The following is a 24,256-nucleotide window of genomic DNA, read 5'->3' as shown; positions in this document are numbered from 1 at the left end:
AGGCTGTTCCATTGATCGGATCAACTGGAACCCTCGACATCGTAAGTGACGGATTGCGAACAAAAAACAATCTTCCCATGGATATTATAATTACTGGTCTTTCTACATGACATTTCAATTTGTAGCAGCAAGTTGATGAAGCATTTGGGAATTCTGCAACACTGTTACTACTTATAACACTTGTAGTACTTTGTTAGAGCCATGCAGATTTCACTGTCATTGTCCTGCTATAAAACTACTTATCCCTTGTGTAGTGGTTCAATACCTTGTCATCCCAGATATTATTATTCTTACTCATATTACTGCAGTCTAAGGTGACGAACTGGCAGAATTGGGAGCACACTGGTTTGTCAAATTCTGCCAAGGTCAACTATGCTTTTCACCCCTTCTAGGTCAATAAAATAAGTACCAGTTGAACACTGGGGGGGGGGGGGGGGCAATGTAATCAACTTGGTCGCTCCACCAAACTTGCTGGCCTTGTGCTAAAATCTGATAACAATATTACTGCAGTCTCTGCTAAATAATACTGAAATATTGCTGGAGCTTCTGCTGAGTGTTTTAGAAGTGCTGTTGTAGTCTCTGCTAAATGGATATAATAATTAGAGATAAAGAGAAATAATATTTAGCAGGGAGACTTAAGTACCTCTGCTAAATCTAATATGATAAATGTGAAAACTAATCTCTGTGTGTCAGTGTGTCTCACTTTGACTCCCACCCCTCTCACTATTCACTGACACTATTGTTGATGATGTTTTATTAAAAGTAGTAGTGTTGATGGTGGCAGTGGGAGTAATAAGAGAGAGAGTGAGAGAGAGGAAGAGTGTGGGTATGTGAGAAAGTGGGACTGAACACTGAATTCATTTTCTTAGTACCATCACAATCATCACCACATCTGCTAAACACACACTATTCAGACTTCTGACGCTACCACCATCACCACTGTCCACTTCCCCTCCACCACCATCACCACTGTCCACTTCCCCTCCACCACCATCACCACTGTCCACTTCCCCTCCACTACCATCACCACTGTCCACTTCCCCCACCACCATCACCACTGTCCACTTCCCCTACACCACCATCACCACTGTCCACTTCCCCCCACCATCACCACTGTCCACTTCCCCTACACCACCATCACCACTGTCCACTTCCCCTCCACTACCATCACCACTGTCTGATCCAAGTGTACCTGTAGAATGGTAGTGAGAGGCTAACCTTGACTTTTGAGAGAGAGAGAGATAGAGAGAGAGAAAGAGAAAGAGAGAGAGGTGTGAGGGAGGGACTTAGCTGTTTCACCAGTAAAGTGTTTTTCTGTAACTTTATCTCCAGATATGCAAACCATTTTTATTTTAACCTTTATAAAGACAAGTGACCAAATTGCCATTTTGCATTAGAAATCTATTTGGCTATCTCTCCCTATATGCCTGTATATTTTTCGCTGTCTGTCTATCTTTCTGTCTTTTTGCCTCTCTCTCCTTCTCCTTGTCTGTATCTGTTTGACTCTCCTACATAACAGACAGACCTACACTATCTGTTTATTGAAAATCAAATTCTTTCCATCTACAGCTCTTTTAAATAAGACTTATTCTTTCATATTTTGTTAAAATGATTATTTTTCAAAGACTTCATTTGTATTCTCTTTTCCCAAATGATTAATCAGATTCTACTTTTTCTTCATTTCCAGAGGTTCTCTCGCTGTTGGTTTCTATGGTAATGAAGAGACAAACCGAGGAATGACTAAATTCATAACCCACTTAAAATCCACAACTGGTACAATCCGTGGCTCCCTATCTACAGTAAGTTGGCCATTGCTCTCGTCTTGTAATTTTAATTATCTTTTGTTTAATGAATGACATTGGCAGATGTGGAATGACAGCAGCCATGGTCTTTGAGTTTCCACGAGTAAAGAAAGATAGGAAGAAACCATGGTTTGTGAGTTGTTGTTGTAGAAAGCAATGCACCAAGTCTCTGAGTTACCCTCAAGTTGGGGACCTGGCCTGAATGCTTTCAGCATAGCGGACTCTACTTAAAAGTAGTGGATTAAGATTATCCTCCAAGTTGAAACGTTAAAAAAAAATTTGGTACAATAGGGATTAAAGTTGATTTGGAAAATGCTGTAATTGTGGGAAAAGAACTTGCTTAAGGACTAAGTAGTATAAAGAATGGTGGCCAATGGGAAGAGGTTTTGATGTTTATGGATGCAGTAGGAAAATGTATTGACTGTTGTGGGCATTGGATAGAGATGGGGATTATTGTGGGCCTAGTGTAGATGTGACAAAATTCACAGGCACATTTGATATATGTGGTGACTATTATCTGTAAATTGGGTGAGAGGTGGTAATTGTTGTAGATGTCTGACTTCAGTGGCACGTGAAAAGACATTCGAGTGAGGTCATTGCCAGTGCCGCTGGACTAGCTCCTGTACAGGTGGCACGTAAAATACACCATTTTGAGCGTGGCCATTGCCAGTACCACCTGACTGGCCTTTGTGCCGGTGGCACGTAAAAGCACCCACTACACCCTCGGAGTGGTTGGCGTTAGGAAGGGCATCCAGCTGTAGAAACTCTGCCAAATCAGATTGGAGCCTGGTGAAGCCATCTGGCTCACCAGTCCTCAGTCAAATCATCCAACCCATGCTAGCATGGAAAGCGGACGTTAAATGATGATGATGATGATGATGATGACACTGGATAGGGTGACAATGTTGTAGACATATAAGGTATGAATAAGTGTTGACAAGGAAATTAGATACAGAGTGCAATGTTCAGCTGTACCTTTTACATATCTGATGATAGTTATAGGCAAATTGTTGATGTGTAATAATATAGTTGGGGTAGGCATTGGTAGAGGATTGGAATAATAGGTTGCATTGTTTGCAAAAGATCAAATATCAAGGTGTATAATGTTGGTGATAATGAGCAACTGTAGGAGGGTGATTAAATTTTTGTGATGTCTAGATATCACTTGAGGTTCAGATTTGGTCATTTGATCACAATGAACTGATTCTTGTTGCTTAGTCTTCCATGATCAGATTGACCAGAGACTATGATCAAAGGTGTTTCAGCCTTGACCATACTTTCATTTGATTTTGTATTAGTCCATAGTGTATTTGATCATTCATTATATTTACTCACTATTAAAGTGACAACACAATATTTTCTCTTCTTTACTCAGACAATGGGTAAGAATCAAAACATTAGTTCAGTTTCTGTGAGGAATGAGATTCTACCAAAGCTGTCTAGACCATCAGGTAGTAAGGTATGATCAGAGAACAATATGATTGCTATTTCTAACAGATCAGGTGACCATATAAAGACACCTTTGTTGGCTCATCTGGTGGAATCTAAGACATGCAATTAAAATATTCATCTTTAACTTAAAACGTGGAGAGAAAATTGTGTAGCCTATAACTGAGATAACTGGAAATATGGAAACAGTAGAGACTATAGAAGAGACAAAAGCAAGTGTAAGATTAGTAAAAAGAACAATGGTAGCAAAACTATATTACTTTCAAATTGCTTAGCTTTAATCCTTCTTTTCCTTTGTATGTATAATTTCAGATTGATACAATAGACCAGTTATCATCCAGAATCACACATAATGTAGCTGAAGTGAAATTTATCTTTCATAGCTCAATAAAGAACAAAACTGTATCTCGTGATGCAATTGAGCTGATTGAGAAGTTTGTCTACAATACAAAACAAATGCGAGATTATTGCTCTTTCATCAGGCAACAAACAGAACATAATCGACTGGATACAATATCTGCTCTTACTTCATTAGTGGAACCCTACAGGTAAGAACATGCTACTTCTAAGGCAGCCAAATAATGGTTTATTATATTCTTTGTTAGATGCTAAATAATGACAGGAATTGTAGAATGATGCACTTTATTTATATAACTATTTATGACTTTGTCTAGAGGAAACGACAGTGCTGTATCTGTGACCTTTACAGACCCTCCAAGATGGGTAATTGATATAGTTTGGTGTTCAGTTTGAACTAAATTCTTTGTAATATATATATATATATATTTTTTTTTTTTTTGCATTTTTTTTTCTACTTGTTTTAATCATTAAACTGTTGCCATGCTGAGACACTGCCCTGAAGGGTTCAGTCAAATAAATCTATTTATTTTTTTAAAGTCTGGTTCTTATTCTCTTGGCCTCTTTTGCCAAACTGCTAGGTTACGGGGACATCAGCAGCTCAACACTGGCAGTCAAACAGTGGACACACATGCACGTACATACATCCTCACACACATACATCCTCACATACACACACACGCACACACACATCCTCACATACACATACATCCTCACACATACATGCATATGAACACACATACACACACAGAGGAGAATCTGGATAAACTGGGATTTTCAGAAAGAGAAATAGACCGGCTAATTCGTACATTACAAGTGCAATCTGTGAGTGGAACAGTAAAAATATGCAAGACTTCTCAAGTTCCAAATGTGAATTTGTCTGTGTTAACTACACCCCAAAGATGGAGTCTTGTATCTTTGTTGGAAACTGGCTCCCTCCTCAGTGGAAGATTTATAATAATTAAGAAATAGAAGATACATACATACATACATACATACATACATACATACATACAAGTTGACCTAGGACTATAGTAGAAAATACATATCCAAAATACAATCAATACACAATGGGACTGAAGCTGAAATCATATTTACAAAGTGAGTTTCTTAACAACAGAGCCATGTTAAAATCCCTCTAGAATTCTAGATCAATAAAACTAGTTCTCATAAGACGCTATAACTAATTTAATTCTATTGAGTAAACCCACTTGCCAACAAATTTATTATTTGGCATTATTATGAGAAATCTTTATGCATGAAAGAGGAGTAGAACTATAAGTTATAAATTTTATCAGATTTTTATTATCGAAGTAATTAGGTAACTGTTCAAATTTGATGATTAAATTTTTTGTGTATGTGGTTATTTTCTGACTTTGAGAATGGCTTTGAAAAATATAGGGAGATGAATTGATAGTCTAATAATAAAATAATTTCTCTTAGTGATTTATTTTGTATTAATCCAAGCAGTTTCTGTTTTAGTATGTTTGGTTATAGGTTTTTTCAGGGTAAACTCTTTGAAAGGAATGTGACATCATAGTCAGTATCCAAGGGGGATAATTATACTTGGATAGAACTGCAGCATTGCATTAGTCAGCAAAACCTTTTGAGCTATTCTGTGTCACCCCCACCACCACCACATATGCTATATCATCTGTATACTTTGCCAGATAATGTTTGACTCTGTAACATACAGTATCAGTTAGGGCATATTGAGTGTTTTGACACCCTATTTACTCTTTTAAATTTGTAGCTACTTATGATTAGTACAGCAAAACTGAATTCCTAGTTGCATGGCAATTTTATTTCCTTGAAATTCACCGGTTAGCATTGAACATGCATTTTGTGAAAAGCAGCTATAATACTGCTAATAATTTATGTGTGATTTTAGTACTGTAACTTCAGAGGGTTGATACCTCTCATGGCAATATCGTTATATTCAGTCTGGGAAGAAAAAGAATCATCTTAATTTTATGACTCCCTCTAGGTTCTGTTAAAGCAGTGGTTCTCAACCAGGGATCCATATAATATTTTGTGGGGTCCACACCACAAAATAGTAAATTGGGGATCCACAATAGTATTTTAAGGGCCCCTGAGAAAATTTTGCTCTAGATGCATGTATTGCAAAAAACTGCTGGGTTCCTTTCTCTAACATTTTGCATAGTTCAACCTAGACATGTTAATGTGTGTAAAACAAAATAGGAATTTTGAAAAGAAGTTTCTATAAAACTAGGTTTTGAACCTGAAATGACTATGGGGTCAACCAGAATAAAATAATACTCAAAGGGGTCCATAGATAAAACATGGTTGAGAGCTCCTGTGTTAAAGAGAGACTTAGAAGAGATTTAACACTTGCTATTACCAGGAATGTGGCACAAGTGAATCTAAAGATAAAGCTTTTGGTACTTTGGCTGTGATTTTGAAAAACAGTCTTGAATATATCCATGAGATGAGTATCTAAATGTTATTAGATACTTTAAACATAAATTTGAGATAGAAAGGTATATCAGACCGCTTAACAATGTGTTGCACTCATAACTGGCTTTCCAGGTTACCAAATATACTGCAGAACGCCATCTGCTATCCCATCTTCTCAAATTATGTATTCTAAATTATCTCATATCATTTACATGAAAATCTCAGCAGTTAATTTATAATTTGATACAGTAGGTTATTTTTCATTGTAAACATCAAGCCATGGACACTTTGGTATGTTGAACTTTAGTTGAAGCTTTTAGAGATAGAATCAGAGATAAAACAAAAGATTTATGGTATTTAATTTAAACTGGAAAAGCAGGTATTCTGTATATATTATTAGGTCACTCAAATGTTTACCAGCTAACATATGTCCTTTGTGTCCAATTTGTGGACACATCTCCCTCCCAAACTGGGGCTTATAGCATTCAGTATCTTTTACATTAAAATCTTATTAGTTAATTCAGCTTTTAAAAATAGAAAGTTTTGAGTTGCAACACTGTTATCAGAATACTTTTTCTTAACTGCTTAATATTTACTTTCAAACCTAAATAGTAATTTCTAGTCTATCAGGTTAATAAATGCTTTTAGAAATGAGGAGCGTTTTACATTTAGATACCTATTTTTAAAAAAATTTTTTTTTTTCATATAAATACATATCTTTTAATATTCTGAATATAAATTACGACTTGTTTTTTTTTTCTTTTTTAGTTTTAGATAAATTCCCACTGCAATTAGAATGTAGCCATGCTGGAACTTGAGGGATTTTTCATTGATTATATTAACACCAATGCAAATTTCAGTTTGGTGTTTATTTTAAAAATCTCCGGTTAAATATCCTTTGGTGTGTAGTGACACAACACTAATTTAAACTAGACAAGCATTAACACAAATCTAAATACATTATCCTCCTCACCATCATGTTACTTTATTATGTTAGTATTGGATTGGGTGGGTCTTCTGAGTCACCTTCTGTGATAAGTAGGGACGTGGTGTACCTCTTCTAATTCTGGCGTGTGTGTGTGTGTGTGTGTGTGTTTGTGTATATGTCTGTGCTTCTCTGAAAATTGCTGGTAATGTTTTTGTCATCTCCCCCCACTGTCAACAAGGTGGCAAGAATCGTTAGCACACCAGGTGTAATGCTTAGTGATATTTCATCTGCCCTTACATTCTGAGGCTGACTTTGCCTTTAATCCTTTTTGGGGTAGTCAAAATAAGTGCCAGTTAAGCACTGGGGTCAATGTAATTGATTTAACTACTCCTGGGGTAAGAGTATAAAATAAATGCACCCCTCTGCCAAGCTATGTCAAGCCAGTGTTGCAGAGTAGGTGCATCAAACCAGTATGACTCGAAGCTCAAATTCGTGGCCTCAACGTCAGACTGTGGTTGGTGGAGGGAACATGCTGAGGCCTTCGTCCTGCAGTGTGCAATCCAATCCAGTTCCAATCCTCTGTCAACAAATGGGCTGCCAGCATTCCACTTTTGAAGACCTGTGGAATTAAAAGACCCTTTACTTGAAAAGCAGGGAGAGTTAGTAAGAGGAAAGACATTCAATTATAAAACCATTCTTCAATAAATTATTCATCAAGGTGGTGCTCCAGCATGGCTGCAGTCAAAGGACTGAAACAAGTAAAAGTAAAAGAATAACCCATGTTAAGATGGAAAAACAGATATATAAATGAAAACACACACACACACACATTCATGCTTGGATGCGTGCACATGCGCACAGACACCTATGCACACAGCAAGGGCTTTTGTGTTGTTTCTGTCTTCTAAATTCCACTCCCAATATATTAGTCAACATGAGGTTCCCAATAGAAGATAATTTCTCATAGTACCTGATGTTATTGAACCCAGAATCAAGTAATTGTAAAGCTAACCTCTTAGCCACATGACTGTGCCTGATTTTTTTCAGTTATAATTTTGCAATATTATGATTGATTGATATTTTGATTTATTTTAGATGGATTGCTACTCTTTCGCTGTTCAGTGTTCATGCTTTAATAAGCCTCTTGCTGCTTATTGGGATGCTGACTTGTTCCCGTTGTTTGTTGATATTGTAAGTATTCACAAATAAGTGTTATAATTTGCTTGAAGCTTTTGTAATGTGTAAATGATATATATGTATTGAAATCACCTTTAAACAATGCATAGGGGAAAAGTTAGTGAAAATATATGTGTGTGTGTATGTATCATCATTTATTTAATGCTTCTGTTATATTTTGGAAAAGATCCCCACTTAGGAAATATTAGAAAGAAAACAATCCAAGTGCCTGAACACTTTTTCTCTGTAATCTTGAGTTATTTTCTTTTTTTATATTTGATAAGGAGAATCTTTGCCGAAATATAATAGAAGCATTAAACAAATGATGATAGACACACACACACACACACACACAAGCACAGATACATAAGCACACACATAAATTTGTATGTTTGTTTGCAGCTGTGATTGCTCGTATAGTGTAGCAAGGGATATTGTTTGTTGTCAGTTTCTCCTGTCAACAAATCATTTGATCACTTTGTGCATTTGATGCCACATATTTCATTAGAGATCTCTTCCTTGTGAAAAAAAAAAAAAAAAAAAAAGAATGAATTAGAATCACAAAGGATAGTTGACTGAATACTATGCTTTAGAAAGCATATTTGTCCAACCCATGCAAGCATGGAAAAGCAGACATTAAAAATGAATGAATAATCTCCAGTGTGCCATGAAGTTTAAAGAAATCAAGAACTACTGAGTTAGAGTTATGGAATTTTATCAGTCACCTCAATAAACTCCAAGATTAATGAGTAGGATGGTATGAGAGTTAATGTTCACTAGACCAGAAATAAGATTGAAGTCAGTCTGAGTTCAGTGAAGGATAGAACTATTAAATCACTGATTACTTTAGCTATAGAATAGCAGTCAACCAGTTCCTAGTTAGTTTATTCAGTGTGGGCACAGACTTGGAAAGAATGTGTCACTTAGATTAGTAGCTTGTAATTAAACTTTAAGAGATATAAATAAGGGTCATAAGAAAGTAATTTTTTGGAAACTGGTATGAAAATTAGGATGTTCTTTTGAAACAGAACTTGTAGTCGGAAATAAAAGCAGTATTTTAACATCTATGGTTATATATTTTTTATTTATTTGGTATTGCAATTTGTGAATAATAGCACTGTTGGTTACACAGAAATTTTGATCATGAGTGTGACATGGGACCTGGAAATACATGGTTGCGAAGCAAACTGCTATGCTTGCACCCAGGTGTAGGGCTAACCAAATAATGAAACAAATGATTCAATTTTAGTTTTGTATTAACATAAAGTTAGTTAGTGATATTTATAATGTTCAGCAAGACAGAAACTCATGTAGTTTCAGAATGTGTTGAAGGGGGAAACTTAGAGATATCTTGGATAGTAAGGCATTTTGAAATACGATGCATTAAAGTGTATACTGGAAAGAGTGTGGGTGTGTGTGAGTAATCGTGTGTATACAATGCCTTCCTTTCAAGTATTTGTAGTGTTTTGCAGCTCATGAGTATAGGTAATGGCATGTTTCTGGTTTCACCCTCCAATCTGGATGATCAACTACACAAATTACCTGTGGGGAAACCTGCTTAATGAGGGCATGAGTCTTTACTGCAGATGTGGGTAGCTAATTCCATATTTTGATTATTCAGAGTGTGAAGTACTGGGCTTGCAAAGAGTGGGTCCCGGGACCGATTTGCTCGATTGAAGGCGGTGCTCCAGCATGGCCACAGTCAAATGACTGAAACAAGTAAGAGTATAAGTATATATGCATGTTCGTGTGTGTGTGTGTGTAATGACACACACACACACAGACACACATACACACCTATGTGTATGTACATATATTCCATAGCCATCACTCATGAGTATGACTTGACGGCATGTACCAAGGTTTTGGTAACTGTTTTCGGTTCCCACATAGTCATGAAAAGACAGAGAAACACTCCTGGTATTCCTACTCTTGACCTAAAAGAATATGAAGGACATGACAGCTGGTGGGTGTGAGAGTTGCTGTAGTATTTGTCTCGCACACATTTCCAACTGCGTACACTGGAGCAACATGAAATGAAAGTTCTTGTTGAAGAACACAAGATGTCGCCACATGCAGGATTTGAACGCACCACCCCATGATTGTGAACCCAACAGCCTGGACCCTGGCCACTGGGCCATATTTGAAGATATGTAGTTGAAGTAAAGGAAAGGTATCTCTTATCTTTTCCTTTTAGTTGTTTCCGTCACTGCATCGCAGCAATGCAGGAGTACTGCACTGCTTGCAGGGGTCATTCGCATATAGTGACCATATACTTTTTCTTTTTTTTTTAAAGTCTGGTACTTATTCCATTAGTTTCTTTTGCCAAACCACTAAGTTACAGAGACTTAAACAAAGCAATATTGTCAAGTGGTTGGGGACACAAACACAAGACTACAGACACAAAAGCACACACAGATACACACACACATGCACTCAAAACATTTCTTCGAAATTGAACCAAATTCGATGACTGGCACCCATGCCAACCTTCCTTCATTGGACACTAAACTCAGCTTGCGAAGACCTGTTGGGGCAAGTGAGATTGAAACTGAACCAAATTCGATGAATGGCACCCATGCCAGTGGAGCGCTAACAGCACCATCCGAGCGGGATCACTGCCAGAACAGCAGTCTCGCTTCTGTGCCAGTGGCACGTAAAAAGCACCATTTGAGCGCGATCATTTCCAGCTTCGCCTTACTGGCACTTGTGCTGGTAGCATGTGAACAAAACATTGGACTGACTCCTGTGCAGGTGGCACGTAAAAAGCACCCACTACGCTCTCGGAGTGCTTGGCGTTAGGAAGGGCATCCAGCTGTAGAAACTCAGATTGGAGTCTGGTGTAGCCATCTGGTTCGCCAGTCCCCAGTCAAATCGTCCAACCCATGCTAGCATGGAAAGCGGACGTTAAATGATGATGATGATGTAAAAATGTTTCTGAAAGTCATGGATACTGTGCTGATTTTTATGATTTCTATAAGCATGTCCATGAATGGTAAAGGTATTGAAATCAAACATTTTGTTTCAAATTTGCTCAAAATTATCAAAACACAGGCTGGTTTTATTTATTTTTTTTTTTTTCTAAACCAACCTGTGTTTTAATAAGGTTAATTTTCATTGTTACTTTCATTTAAATAAAGCTTTGAGCAAATCATTGCTTGATGTTTAGTTAAACTTTTTATGATCGTTTTCACTTTTACTTTTTCTTTAAGAGTTACGCACCCAAAAATTTTTACCTAGTTAGGTCATATTTATTTTCATTAAAGTCAAAAGCTAACATGCTTCTTCAATCAGCTTGTTTATATATGAGCAAAAATCTAAAATAGATTTTGTGGTGTAGGCTTGACAAGTAGTGCATGAGAAGAGTAACATAGTGCACTATAGAGCTTATGAATATACTTTTAGCATTGTTCCATGTTGCTTTGTAGTTTTAAGCCATTATGTAACCCACAAAGGTGACAAGCTAGCAGAAATGTTAGCACACCAAGCGAAATGCTTAGCAATATCTTGTCTGTCTTTACATTCTGAGTTCAAATACTGCCGAAGTCGACTTTGCTTTTCATCCTTTCGGGGTCGATAAATTAAGTACCAGTTGTGTACTGGGGTTGATCTAATCGACTAGTCCCCTCCCCCAAAATTTCAGGCCTTGTGCCTACAGTAGAAAAGAAATGCTTAGTGGTATTTTGTCTGTCTTTATGTTCTGAGTTCAAATTCTGCTGAGGTCAACTTTGCCTTTCATCCTTTCAGGGTCGATAAATTAAGTACCAGTTGCATACTGGGGTTGATATAATCGACTGGTCCCACTCCCCTGAAAATTTTGGGCCTTGTGCATAGAGTAGAAAAGATTATCTGACCCACATGCATAGTACATAGTTGAAAAAGACATTAGTCTTTCTTCTACAATTTAAGATGTGAATGGGTGATTTAAGATTTGGCTGTTATTTCTAGCTTGTCAAATTGCCATAGAGAGACTATGAGAGAGACTATGTCTAGCAGTTTGAGCTACTGTGGACTGGTGTTAGTGATTACTGAAACAACAAGAAAATCTTAAACAAACAAGAAAATAAATAAGAGACAAGTAGTAGTAGTAGTAGTAGTAGTCTTTGTTGTTATTTCTTGATTGTGCAAATCTATAGTCAAATGCATTCCATTCATTCCCGACCATCTCCAGCTCTGTGTGTATTTAAGACTACAGTATCCAATATTGGGTCTTCCTTCTGTTTTTTTTTCTTCTTGAGGGGAAAATGGTTGTTACTTCTAGCTATTCAATGGATCATGCAGGGGTTCCCTAAATGAATTGTGTCAAGTGATCGATTACTAATCTTGACAACTGTTAAAAAATAATTATCTGTGTTAATGAGAAGCAGTAATCGTTATCCCTGTCATCTTACATGTTGATACTTTATTTCTTGTCTCCTTACAGCTGCGTATTGTTCGGGTGCCTGGCTCTGATGTTAATCTGGATTGGTGGAGGGCTTTATCTTGGAACTGCTGTGGTAAGTTACTCTTTATCTCTTTAACCCTTTCGTTACTGTATTTATTTTGAGATGCTCCATGTTTCTTTCAATTACTTTAACCCTTGAGTGTTCACATTATTCTGCCAAAATTAATGCTTTTTCATCCACATTGTTTTGAACTAATCATGCATTATCTTGTAGCTATGAGATTTTGATGAGGTAGCTGTTAATTTTTAAAACGATATTGTAGGGCTGGTGTGAGAGACCAGATCTGGTCAGTTTGAAGATAAAACAGGCAGAATACTTTTGGCCAGATATGGCCGGTTTAAATGCTAAAGGGTTAAATATAACAAAGAATTTAGTAAAATAACTTGGTTATCATGAAGCTAGTGTTAAGAACTTAAATTGTGACTAAGGCTTGGTGGAAGGTCTTGATTTAGAACTTATGAAAACAAGACTTTTGTACTACAGAGCCAGAGCCGGTTTCAGCTGGGTTGGTAACGAAAGGATTAAAGTATTTTCTATCTAAACATTGTAGGCCAGGTCTCCTTTGGTTTGGTCTGATGTCTCCATCGAATTAATATGATAATTATTTCATCCGCTTTCATTTTAACCCTCTTTTTTCTTTTTCCTCCCTCTCACTTTCTTCCTTTTAAATTTTTCTTCTCCCTCCCTTATTGCCTTTCTCTATTTCTTCTCTCTTATCACCTTTCCTTTGTCACTTCTGGCTTACCTTAATAAATCTCATCTCTCTCTTCCACTGTCTCCTGTTGCTCATCCCCCTTGTCTATCTCCATTCCCCCTACTTTTTCCTCTTTACACCCCCTCCGTGTCCCCCCCTCCCAACAGTCCCTCACATTTTCCATTTATTTCCATTTTTCTCTATCTACACTTCTTTCTGACAGACAGTAGTCCAATCACTTTCAAATCACATTTCCCCATCTTAAAAAAATGTAACATACATTGGATAAGTTACTTTTTGAAACACCAGTCTTCTTGAAACACTGGTTGTTCATGGTTGGAATAACTTTGATCAAACACCTACTGCATCAAGGATACCTGAGAGATCAATATATATATATATATATATAAAGCAGGAATACAGGCATTTTTATATGATTACTGAACACACTAAATATAGCAGCCAAATCTCGTTTAAATTATACCTGTTTGTCTTTTAAATAAAAGGAAAGACACACACGCACGCACGCACGCACGCACGCACGCACGCACGCGCGCACACACACACACACACACACACTCACACTCACACTCACTCTCACTCTCTCTCTCTCCTCTCTGTTTTTCTGTCTCATAAATTTTGTCTTCTCTTTTTCTCTCTCATACATATACACTCTCTTTCACACACACACGCTCTCTCTCTCTCTCTCTCTCTCCCTCTCTCTCTCTCTCTCTCTCCCTCTCTCTCTCTCTCTCTCCCTCTCTCTCTCCTCTCTGTTTTTCTGTCTCATAAATTTTGTCTTCTCTTTTTCTCTCTCATACATATACACTCTCTTTCACACACACACACACACACACACACACACACACTCCTACACTCTCTTTGTCTCTCTTTCTCCCTCTCTCATACACATGCACAATATATTTGTCTTTCTCTCCCAGATACATACTTTCACTGTTGCAGTCTCCTATATTTGTCGAGCAGTGTAACATAATTAGATTTTTCAACTGAGAATGTCACCACTCTTTACATTTACTTAAATATCATTTCCCATGGTTCGTTGATGGAGTTTGGCAATCCTACAGATATTGTGTCAGGATTAATTAACTATAATTTAGTCTATTTCCTTTTACTTCATATCTTCTTCCCCTCTCTCTTCTACATTTATGTCATTGCCTAACTTGCGAATCAAAAATGCATAGGTAGGTAAGATAGGTTATGTCATGCCCTATACATATACTTGTAGATTTTCTGAGGAAGCAAGAAGACAAAACCTTGCAGCCATCATGCTGGAACCTCATGGATCTTTTAGGTGTTTTCAACTTAGTCAATACCATATTTAGCTATGTTAAACTCATGTTATGATTTGGTAAAAAAAGGGTAAAGACTCACATCGGTCATGTATGACCATGGGATTGCACCCAAAAAGTTCCCTTTCGAGGTACAAGTCCGAGCAAGGTTGTTTATGGAAGACCAGCAGTCGCCCATGCATAATAGCCTACCCTCTCCATGCCACAGATGTTATCCAAGGGAAAGGACAATATAGCTTGGCACCAGTGAAGTTGCAACTCATTTCTACAGCTGAGGGAACTGGAGCAACAGAAAATAGTCTTGTCCTTCTCAAGAGCACAACACACAACCTGGTCTGGGAATTGAACTCACTGTCCCATGATTGTAAGCCTGAAGATCTAACCACTGAGCCATGGACCTTCACATTATGATTGTGAATCCATGATTCAGTAATGTCTAGATTATCCATCTTATGGTCTTTTGGTTAATTTGAAATATGTAATTGGTAAAATTTACCCTTTACATTATTAACTTGGAGCTATAATCCCATGAATTGCCACTAATTACTTAATATTTTTGCACTGAAGGTATACTACCTTCAATAATTCCATACTACCTTCAAAAATTCTTACTTGATCATGTTGACTACAAAATATATTTCAGTTTGGTTGTGTATGTGAAATTTTTATGTTCCTATCTTTAAAATCTCAATTTTTATTTTTTTTTCTCCTTTTCCCAGGATTTTGGTGACCTTTGCGTCAACCCTGATAATTATGTAAAGCAGCAAACCAGTGCAAACATGGAAGCTAGTAAGTAAATGATGATATTGTTGTCTTTATTTCAGATTGTATCATATTTTCTTAAAACTATATTCAGACAATATATCTGAGACAAACTGTATTTTTCTTTCTTTAAACAGAAGTCCTTAATGCTTATTTGAAATGCACTGATATTCGAGAACCATTTGCAGAGGTAAGTGGATAGGGTAGTTCATTAGACCATAGCTAGAATCCATACAACCTACATATTTTTAGAATTTAATTTCTTTTCTCTAATTTCTATTTTTAATTCCTTCTACTTTGTCTTTTTAATGTATATTCTGTCATAATTCACAATAAAATAAAATATCTATTTTATTAACATATTAAAATTTCTTTGCCAATGATCAATCTTAACTTGCTGACGACCACTTTTCTGCATAACTCTCTAAAGCCAAAACAGAAGTTTTGAAATTGACTGTCTTTAGTAACTCATGTATGCTGTTGACCAGATTCTTCTAGCTGCATCATGTAGAAGACTTAAAGAAATTCTTGACATGAAAGCCTAGAATCAAGAGATCTCAAAATAAACTTGGCAGAGGCTAAAGTTCTAGTGAGTATGACAGATGACCCTACTGCTATCAACAAAATGTCTAAGTTTAATTTGCAGAAAAGAGACGAGGTGAAAATACGATATGGTGTATTCAGCATAAATGATGGCTGCACAAAATGTGTAGTGGAATCATAGGCAGACTGACAGAGAAAGTACACTTTATATGTGACAGACACACAAGAGCAGTCAGCAGAAGCAAATTATTTCAAATACCTGGAAGACTCCTTAGAAGTAGCTGAAAGCTGTTATTACCTATGAGCTGTTATTATCTATTTTAGTGTAGGTGGATGTTCTGAATACATAGTAACCAAAGTAAAAATGGAGTTGGATAAAGGTTAAGAAAGCTATTACCTCTGCTGATAACAAAACTTTTTCTTTTTATCAGAATGAAGGGTGAATGATATAATGCTTCAGTATAATGTGCAATACAATCTGGTAATAAAATGTTGGCTTTGAATGCAAAAGATTTGCAAAAACTTGAAAATAAATCTGCCAGGTTATTCTAGTGGATGTGTAAAGTCAGTGTGCATAAATAATAGAGCAGAAACAAGAAAAAAATCTAGAAATGAGAGTAATGAAAATGCAGTTTGCAAGAGAGAAGACTGCATTGGTACAGGCATGTAGTGTGTATGGAAGATGTCAACTGTATAAAGAAGTGCCATGTGGTAGTGAAAGACATAAAGGGATATGATGAAGATTAATCTTAAGAAGTTGAAAATCATGAGTGAGATAACAGAAGACTCTAATACAGGTGTAATCGGTAGAAGATTTTACTCTTTTTCTATATTTCATTCATACGTTATCATTGAAAATAAAGTGACTTTTTCTTATTATGCAAGTTACTTGGTGACCTCACTAGTGCTAGTAGCATGGAAAACAAGTACCCAGTACACCCTGTACAGTGGTTGGTGTTAGAAAGGACACCCAGCTATAGAAACCATGGCTAATCTGACATCTGAGCTTGACACATCCCTGCAGCCCAATGGGTTCTATCAAACCAACCAACCCATGCCAGCTTGGAAAACCGACACTAAATGATGGTGATTTTTAATGTGAAGGACATTGACTAATATGTGCTAATATGTGACAGAAAAGGTCAACAGACCTACTGACAGGATACAAATCACAATTACAATGGCAGGAAAAATGCTTTATAATATTTAATTTGGTAAGAGAGAATTGAAGGCACTCTATAGAGTAGTCAGAAATGTGATCGTTTGGCAAGCAATATGTATATATTGTTTGTATCTGTCAGTGGGCTTGTTGCTCTTTTAAGTCTCAAATTCATGTTTAGAAGGTTTGTCCTTCTATTTCATCTCTTGTTTTCAAATACACACACGCACAAGTAAATGGACAGATGTTAATTCTATGAACATCATCCTTCTCTTTTAAAATTTTACTCATGTAACTTACAGAAAAGAAAATAAAGAATTATGTTCAGTTATTTCATGGCGTCTGCTGTAATACGATAGTTGTTTCTCTGTGAAGTGCTTTTGCAAAATATTTTCATTTCTGCACAGAGCCATTTCCTTTCATTCATATCAATAATGTATTTGATAATGGCATGAATATTAAAAGAAGGTGACACCCCTGCCCTGTTCTCCTCTCAAAAATTAAAAACTTTACGTTTTAGTGACAACTAACTTGTTTGTGCTTGCATGAAATGATCTTTATTCACCGAATTGCTTAAAATAAATTTGCTTAAGATAAATTTTACTTAAAATAGATTTCCTTAAAAACAAATCTACTATGAATTAATTTATAAAATAAAACAAAACAAAACAAACTGATCAATGAAAAACTTTTATATTCATGTTGTGAAATTAAGAGAATTTTTAATTGAAAATTATATAAGAAATAAAAACAAGAACATATATGAATATAGAATTTGAATAAAACAGATTTAGCTTGGTATATTTATATACTTAGGTTTGATAAGTTATTTATCTATGTATTCATATGTTTTAAGAACAAGTTACATTTTAATTTTTTATTTTTGGCTCTACCATGTTTAATATTCTACCATGTTTAATATCTCTTCCTATCCTTCTGTAGTTGATAAAATTTAGCACAAGTTAAATATTGGAGTTAGTTTCAACTAATTATTCCTGTTAAGGAATGTGGCCTAGTGATTACAATGTTGCAAAGGCAGCAAGCTAGCAGAAACATTAGCACGCTGAGCGAAATGCTTAGCGGTATTTCGTCTGTTTTTACGTTCTGAGTTCAAATTCCGCCGAGGTCAGCTTTGCCTTTTATCCTTTCGGGGTCGATGAATTAAGTATCAGTTGCTTACTGGGGTTGATCTAATCGACTGGTCCCCTCCCTCAAATTTTCAGACCTTGTGCCTTGAGTAGAAAAGATTAAGATGTTGCACTCCTGATCATAATATCATGGTTTTTATTCCCAGACCAGGCAGTGCTTTGTGTTCTTGAGCAAAGCAATTCATTTCATGTTACTCTAGTACACTCAACTGTAAATAAGTTCCAGCAATTGCTTGGAAGTTAATTCTGTAATAGACTGCCATCCTGTTTAGGGAGGACTCTTGTAATCTCAGTCAGTTAAAAACCATGAAAACTAGGCTAACCTTATGAGACATAGGGCTCATGACAGAATTCAGTCTAAATATGTTTAATCCCTCCCCTGAAATGTTTAAAATTGTGGCCTAGTGTCCATGTTGAAATTGTCATTTTATATCTTTGAATACTGCTCAAGTGTTCCTCCAATATTCATAACTCTTATGAAATATCTTTTTATATTAACCTTTTTTTCAAAAATTTCTTTCAAAACCATTTTTATATTTTGTGTGTTTGTGTATTCCTTTGTGCAATTTTAAAACCAAGGAATATCTTGTTGATAAACAGTTTAAACCTAAGTGCTTTATGGAACATGAATTGCTATGTCAAATGCTGTTTCCAGATTCTGAGGGCATGCTGTTACTGGACTTTGTACACAATGCTGTAGGTACTCAATGCTGCATGATTTTGCAAATGCACCATTATTTGAAACCACAAAACAAAGTGGGAAGGACCTGAACCCCCTTCCAATTTATTCTGTTGAATAGATATAATTTTCTGAATCATGTTATTTATGTATATTTCTTGTCTTTGTTTCCTTCTAGAAATACAATGCTGCTCTCTCTGCTATTGTCCGTGCCAACAGTACTTTAAGTGAGGCACTATACATGGCTTCACCCTACAACATGGGTAGTAAGGTTAGTTTTTATTTTCTTATCTTACGTCTTGTACTTTGTATACACACACACACACACACACACACACACTGATGCTGATGCACACCCTGATATAGTTAACATATTACTGTGTATAATATAAGTTTAAATGTCACATCTCCATCAGTGTGAGTGTGTGTATATATCACATCATGTCTCTGTGACCTGTATATCTATACCTAATGCAGATTTCTGTGCATCTATGAACACACATTTCATTGTGTATATATATATACGTGTCTGTTTAATATCCACTTCTCCATGCTTGCATGGCTCAGATAGAATTCATTGAAGCATATCTGTTGTGACCTGATGCCCTTCTTGTCATCAGCCCTCACTTCTTTCCAAGAAAGATAATATTTCCCCAAAGCCAGGCATGTTTATCATGGAAGATTGGAAATAAATGGCATTGCATGTATGGTGGAGACACTTGTTTACAGCTATCACACAATGTCATGCACACACACAGCTTGCTTCTTCCAGTTTTCATTTACCAAATCTACTCACAAGACTTTGGGGAAGTGTCATCTACTATAGCCCTAGGCTGACCAAAGAGCAATGCAAGTGAGACTGAACCCCAAAACCACATGGTCAGGAAGTGAACTTCTTAACCACACAGCCATACCTATAACACATTTTAAATTAATCATGTTAACCATTTTGTTACCATATTTCTGTTGAGATGCTCTGTGTTTCTTTCAATTAATTTTAAATAAAACAAAGAATTTAGTAAAATAACTTTATCATTAAACTAGTGTTAGGAACATAAATTGTGACTAAGGTTTGGTGGAAGATTTTCATTCAGAACTTTTGAACATTAGACATTTCTACTACAGAGCCAGAGGCGGTTTTCTGGCAGGTTGGTATTGAAAGGGTAAAAGAAAGTATCCTAATCTTCAGTTTTCAGCTTTGAGATACCATATTTACTGGGATCATCATGTTTCAGTATGATGTATGCAATAAACTTACACTCCCATTTCTAAGTCTGTTCTAATCCCTATATTACTAATTATTTTTGCAGTTACGCAGCCTTGTTCGAAAGATCCGTTTAGAAGTGACCGCAGCAGTTTCCAATGTTTCCCTCCTCAATCAAATTTCCGGCTGTTCTTTTATCCACAACAATTACATCAATGCACTTAATGGAATTTGTCATCAAAGCCTGTGAGTAACTTTTTTTATTTCTTCTACCAATATTTTTTTATCTACTTTTATATATGGCTTAATCATAAAACAAAGGGTAGTGCTGATGAGCTCATGATTTTAGTAGGGTCTTCAAGACAAGTGTGTGTGTGGGAGTTGAGCCTTGATTTATTGATTGTTGCAGTCTGTATCAGTTCATCAAGTTATTCCCAGATTTAAGGGCTGATTTAAATGCTTGTAACAAAGGTATCTCTGCTAAAGCCAGGTGGTGCTGTCCAAACAAGTGATGTATTTGAATATATAGGTGCAGGAGTGGTTGTGTCGTAAGTAGCTTGCTTACCAACTACATGGTTCCGGGTTCATTGCCACTGCATGTCACCTTGGGCAAGTATCTTCTACTATTGCCTGAGGGTGACCAAAGCCTTGTGAGTGGATTTGGTAGACAGAAACTGAAAGAAGCCTGTTATATATATATATTTTTGTGTGTGTGTGTGTGTGTGTAAACGTTTGTGTGTCTGTGCTTGACAACCGATGCTGGTGTGTTTACGTCCCCGTAACTTAGCGTTTCGGCAAAAAGAGACCGATAAAATAAGTACTAGGCTTACAAAGAAAAAGTCCTGGGGTTGATTTGCTCGACTAAAGGCGGTGCTCCAGCATGGCTGCAATCAAATGACTGAAACAAGTAAAAGAGTAAAAGAGCATAATGAATGTATACACATGGATGCATGCATGTATATATGATCATTTTACTTCCAATAAAACTCCAATAGAATACCAAATTTTTAAACAACTATTATCACCTATGTATGGATGTATGTATGTATGCATACATCCATTCATGAGAGTTAGTTGAAGAAGGAAAGGCAGCACCCAGGACCTTTTTAAAAGGCATCTGTGATTGAGAGGTGGTGCAGTGGGTAGTGAATTATGTTTAATTCTTCAGCATTTACTTTGGACACATCCAGCCAAAATATTTCATCTGTTTTATGGTTTAAACTGGCCAAATCTGATCTTTTGTACCTCCCATGCAATTTCATTTAAAGATGGACACTCACATCATTGAAATCTTGAGGCCACAAGATAATATATGATTAATTCTAAACCAATTTTAAGCATTACATTTGACAGTAATCTGAAAGCTATAAAGACTTAAACCAGAACCTGATCCAAAAGCTTGCAGCAATGAACTTCGATAGAGGCACATAAGTGCCTGGTGGAGGTGTTAAACTGAGCGAGGTGTTAAACCTTTTATCATAATTGCTAATCATTGTATCAAGATATTGTAATAAAGACTTAATACCTGATTTAATTGGTCTCTGGTCGTTATATCGTTATTTCAGTTAATTTTGTGAGTTTCATTCTTGTTTAAACAAAAGACTTTATTTTTATCTCTTTTTGTTTTTCCAGGATTGGAGTGGCTTTCATGAGTCTTGTATGTGGTATTGTAGGAGTTGCACTGACCATTAACATCTGTTTGGCCACAAGGGCTTCAATCTTATTTGCAAAGAGGTCTGTATGATACATAATTTAATTAATGTATTTAAATAAATTTTACCTGAAATTGTCTGGCTTGTGTTTATGCTTCAGTGAATGGATGGGTCGATGGATAATGGATATATATATAGATATATATATATATATATATATATATATATATTCTATGTGAATTTATCCCATGTGCATCTTTTTTCCTGGCTCTTTTTTCATCATCTCTCTCTTCTTCTCTTCCCAGTTTCTCTTGGACATTTCTCTATTATCTGAAGAAGGACTGTGTCTGAAATGCAATACACCCTTTATTTCCATTTTTCCCTTCAATGTCAAAACTAATAACTGTGAATGTCTCTTGTACTTTTTTCTTTGTTGTCTTTTCTTGCTCTCTCTCTCTCTCTCTCTCTCATATATAGGCGTAGGAGTGGCTGTGTGATAAGTAGCCTGCTTACGAACCACATGGTTCCGGGTTCAGTCCCACTGCGTGGCACCTTGGGCAAGTGTCTTCTACTATAGCCTCGGGCCGACCAAAGCCTTGTGAGTGGATTTGGTAGATGGAAACTGAAAGAAGCCCGTCGTATATATATATATATATATATATATATAATGTATGTATGTGTGTGTGTCCCCCCCCCCCCCAACATAGCTTGACAACTGATGCTGGTGTGTTTTTACATCCCCGTAACTTAGCAGTTCGGCAAAAGAGACCGATAGAATAAGTACTAGGCATGCAAAGAATAAGTCCTGGGGTCGATTTGCTCGACTAAAGGCGCTGCTCCAGCATGGCCGCAGTCAAATAACTGAAACGAGTAAAATAGTAAAGAGATATTGGAAAGAATGAAGGTGATAACTGATCTCTGGATGCTGGGTTTTAGTCCTGAAAGGGTTAACAAGGAAGTGAGGCATTGTGGTGGTACAGTCCTGCTGAATCTACACCAGCTTGGGAAAGTGAAAGTGAATAGATAGCGTGTGCACGCACACACACTTTGCATGTGTCTTTGGTCAAGGTACATAACTCTGCTGTTCTAGTTTGCTTAACCATAAAACAATTGGTGTATCTTTTTGTATTAAAAAAAAATCCATCACATGCTTTGATAGATGGAAATAAAACATATACTACTAGAATGTGTATAGATTTTTGCACGTATGTGTATGAATTTTTCTATGTGTGTGTTTGTGTATACACACATAGCAAAGTATACACACATAGCTAGTTGTAAAATCTCAATAAGAGATGAAAGTAGTAACTATACTAACAAGTAAAGTTAATTGCAGCATCAATATGGTTGTTTAATGTTACTACTGTTTTAATTCCAGGCAGATCTTCTGCCAGCTGTTTTATAGGTGCAGCCTGCACCCTGTATATATTATAAGCAGGGGAGCTAATACCTACCACTCTCCAGCAGATGATGGGATTGCAAGACTGACTTGGTTTTGAGCTAGTTTTGTTCATCCTCAGTTGTAAACACTTGATTGCTAGAGAAATGGCCAGAGTCTGCTACAGCAAGCAATATATAGAAAGCAAAGCAACCATCGGTCACTGTGCAAATCAGTGACCGATGGCCACTCTGTTTTCTATTTATTGCTTGCGGGAGCCGACTCTGGCTATCTCTCTCGCAACAGGTGTTCATGAAAGGAAGATGAGTAAAACTAGCTCGAAACAGAGTCGGTCTTGTGATTTCATTGTCTGCTGGAGGGTGGTATGTGTCTGCTCCCCTGCTTGCAATATATATGGGGTGCAGGCTACACTTATAACCAGCTGGTAGAAGATCTGCCTGGGGTTAAAACAATAGTAACATTGAACAGCCATATTGATGTGGCAATTAACTTTACTTCCTTCTATCCATCTATGTTTGTAGATTTGTATGTATGTCTACGTATTGTGTGTTTGTATTTACCATTTATTTTGGAATTGAATTAAACTTATTAAAAACCTGAAACCAATTATGTAATTTCTAACTATTTCTTCATTTATTTGTTCATTGATTTTGTAATTAAAAATTTAATCTTTTTTAATAATAATATAATTTATAATAAACTTCAATCTTCATGTAAGCAGAAGAATATTACTGTAAAATTACAGTAATTAACGAAAATTTATTTTATAAATAGATATGATTACTGTAGTTTGGACCATTAACCTCATTTCTGCCTCAACCCATACAAGGATTTTAAAATGATGGTGATGATGATGAAGTTATTTAAGCTCTCATTAATTATATTTCGAACAGAAATAGTTAATGCATGTGTTTTAACACATAAAGCACGATGGGCCACGATCGTGTCCCAGATAGATGCATTTAATTTATGAGTGTTTGTTGGGGTCTAATATCACTCAAACGCTCTGATACCCCACCCCAGAATGCAAGAGGACTAATAGTTCAACTAATGACCTTTCAGATGACGTAAGACTTGCCACCATTATATACTAAGAAGATATTTTAACTCTTTTTTGTTTTTTACGTGTGC

General features: G+C 36.3%; 1 protein-coding gene across 10 annotated transcripts in view; it reads left to right on the top strand.

Annotated features, from left to right (window-relative positions):
* The window catches only part of LOC106883542 (protein tweety homolog 1-A), a 174,283-nt gene that overhangs the window by 84,466 nt on the left and 65,561 nt on the right, over nt 1-24,256 (top strand). For all 10 annotated transcript variants that reach the window (XM_089352136.1, XM_052967867.2, XM_052967863.2 and 7 more), the window contains exons 3-11: nt 1,688-1,799; nt 3,564-3,799; nt 8,050-8,145; nt 12,554-12,626; nt 15,299-15,368; nt 15,479-15,531; nt 19,049-19,141; nt 20,181-20,320; nt 21,707-21,808. In XM_089352136.1, coding sequence (XP_089208262.1) covers nt 1,688-1,799; nt 3,564-3,799; nt 8,050-8,145; nt 12,554-12,626; nt 15,299-15,368; nt 15,479-15,531; nt 19,049-19,141; nt 20,181-20,320; nt 21,707-21,808 — 975 coding nt within the window. The remainder of the gene's footprint in view (nt 1-1,687; nt 1,800-3,563; nt 3,800-8,049; nt 8,146-12,553; nt 12,627-15,298; nt 15,369-15,478; nt 15,532-19,048; nt 19,142-20,180; nt 20,321-21,706; nt 21,809-24,256) is intronic.

This window comes from Octopus bimaculoides, chromosome 5 (assembly GCF_046866305.1).
Source record: "Octopus bimaculoides isolate indiv1 chromosome 5, ASM4686630v1, whole genome shotgun sequence".
NCBI classification, from domain to species: domain Eukaryota; kingdom Metazoa; phylum Mollusca; class Cephalopoda; order Octopoda; family Octopodidae; genus Octopus; species Octopus bimaculoides.
The sequence above is the reverse complement of the archived record's forward strand: the minus strand, read 5'-3'. Positions and strand labels throughout refer to the sequence as shown.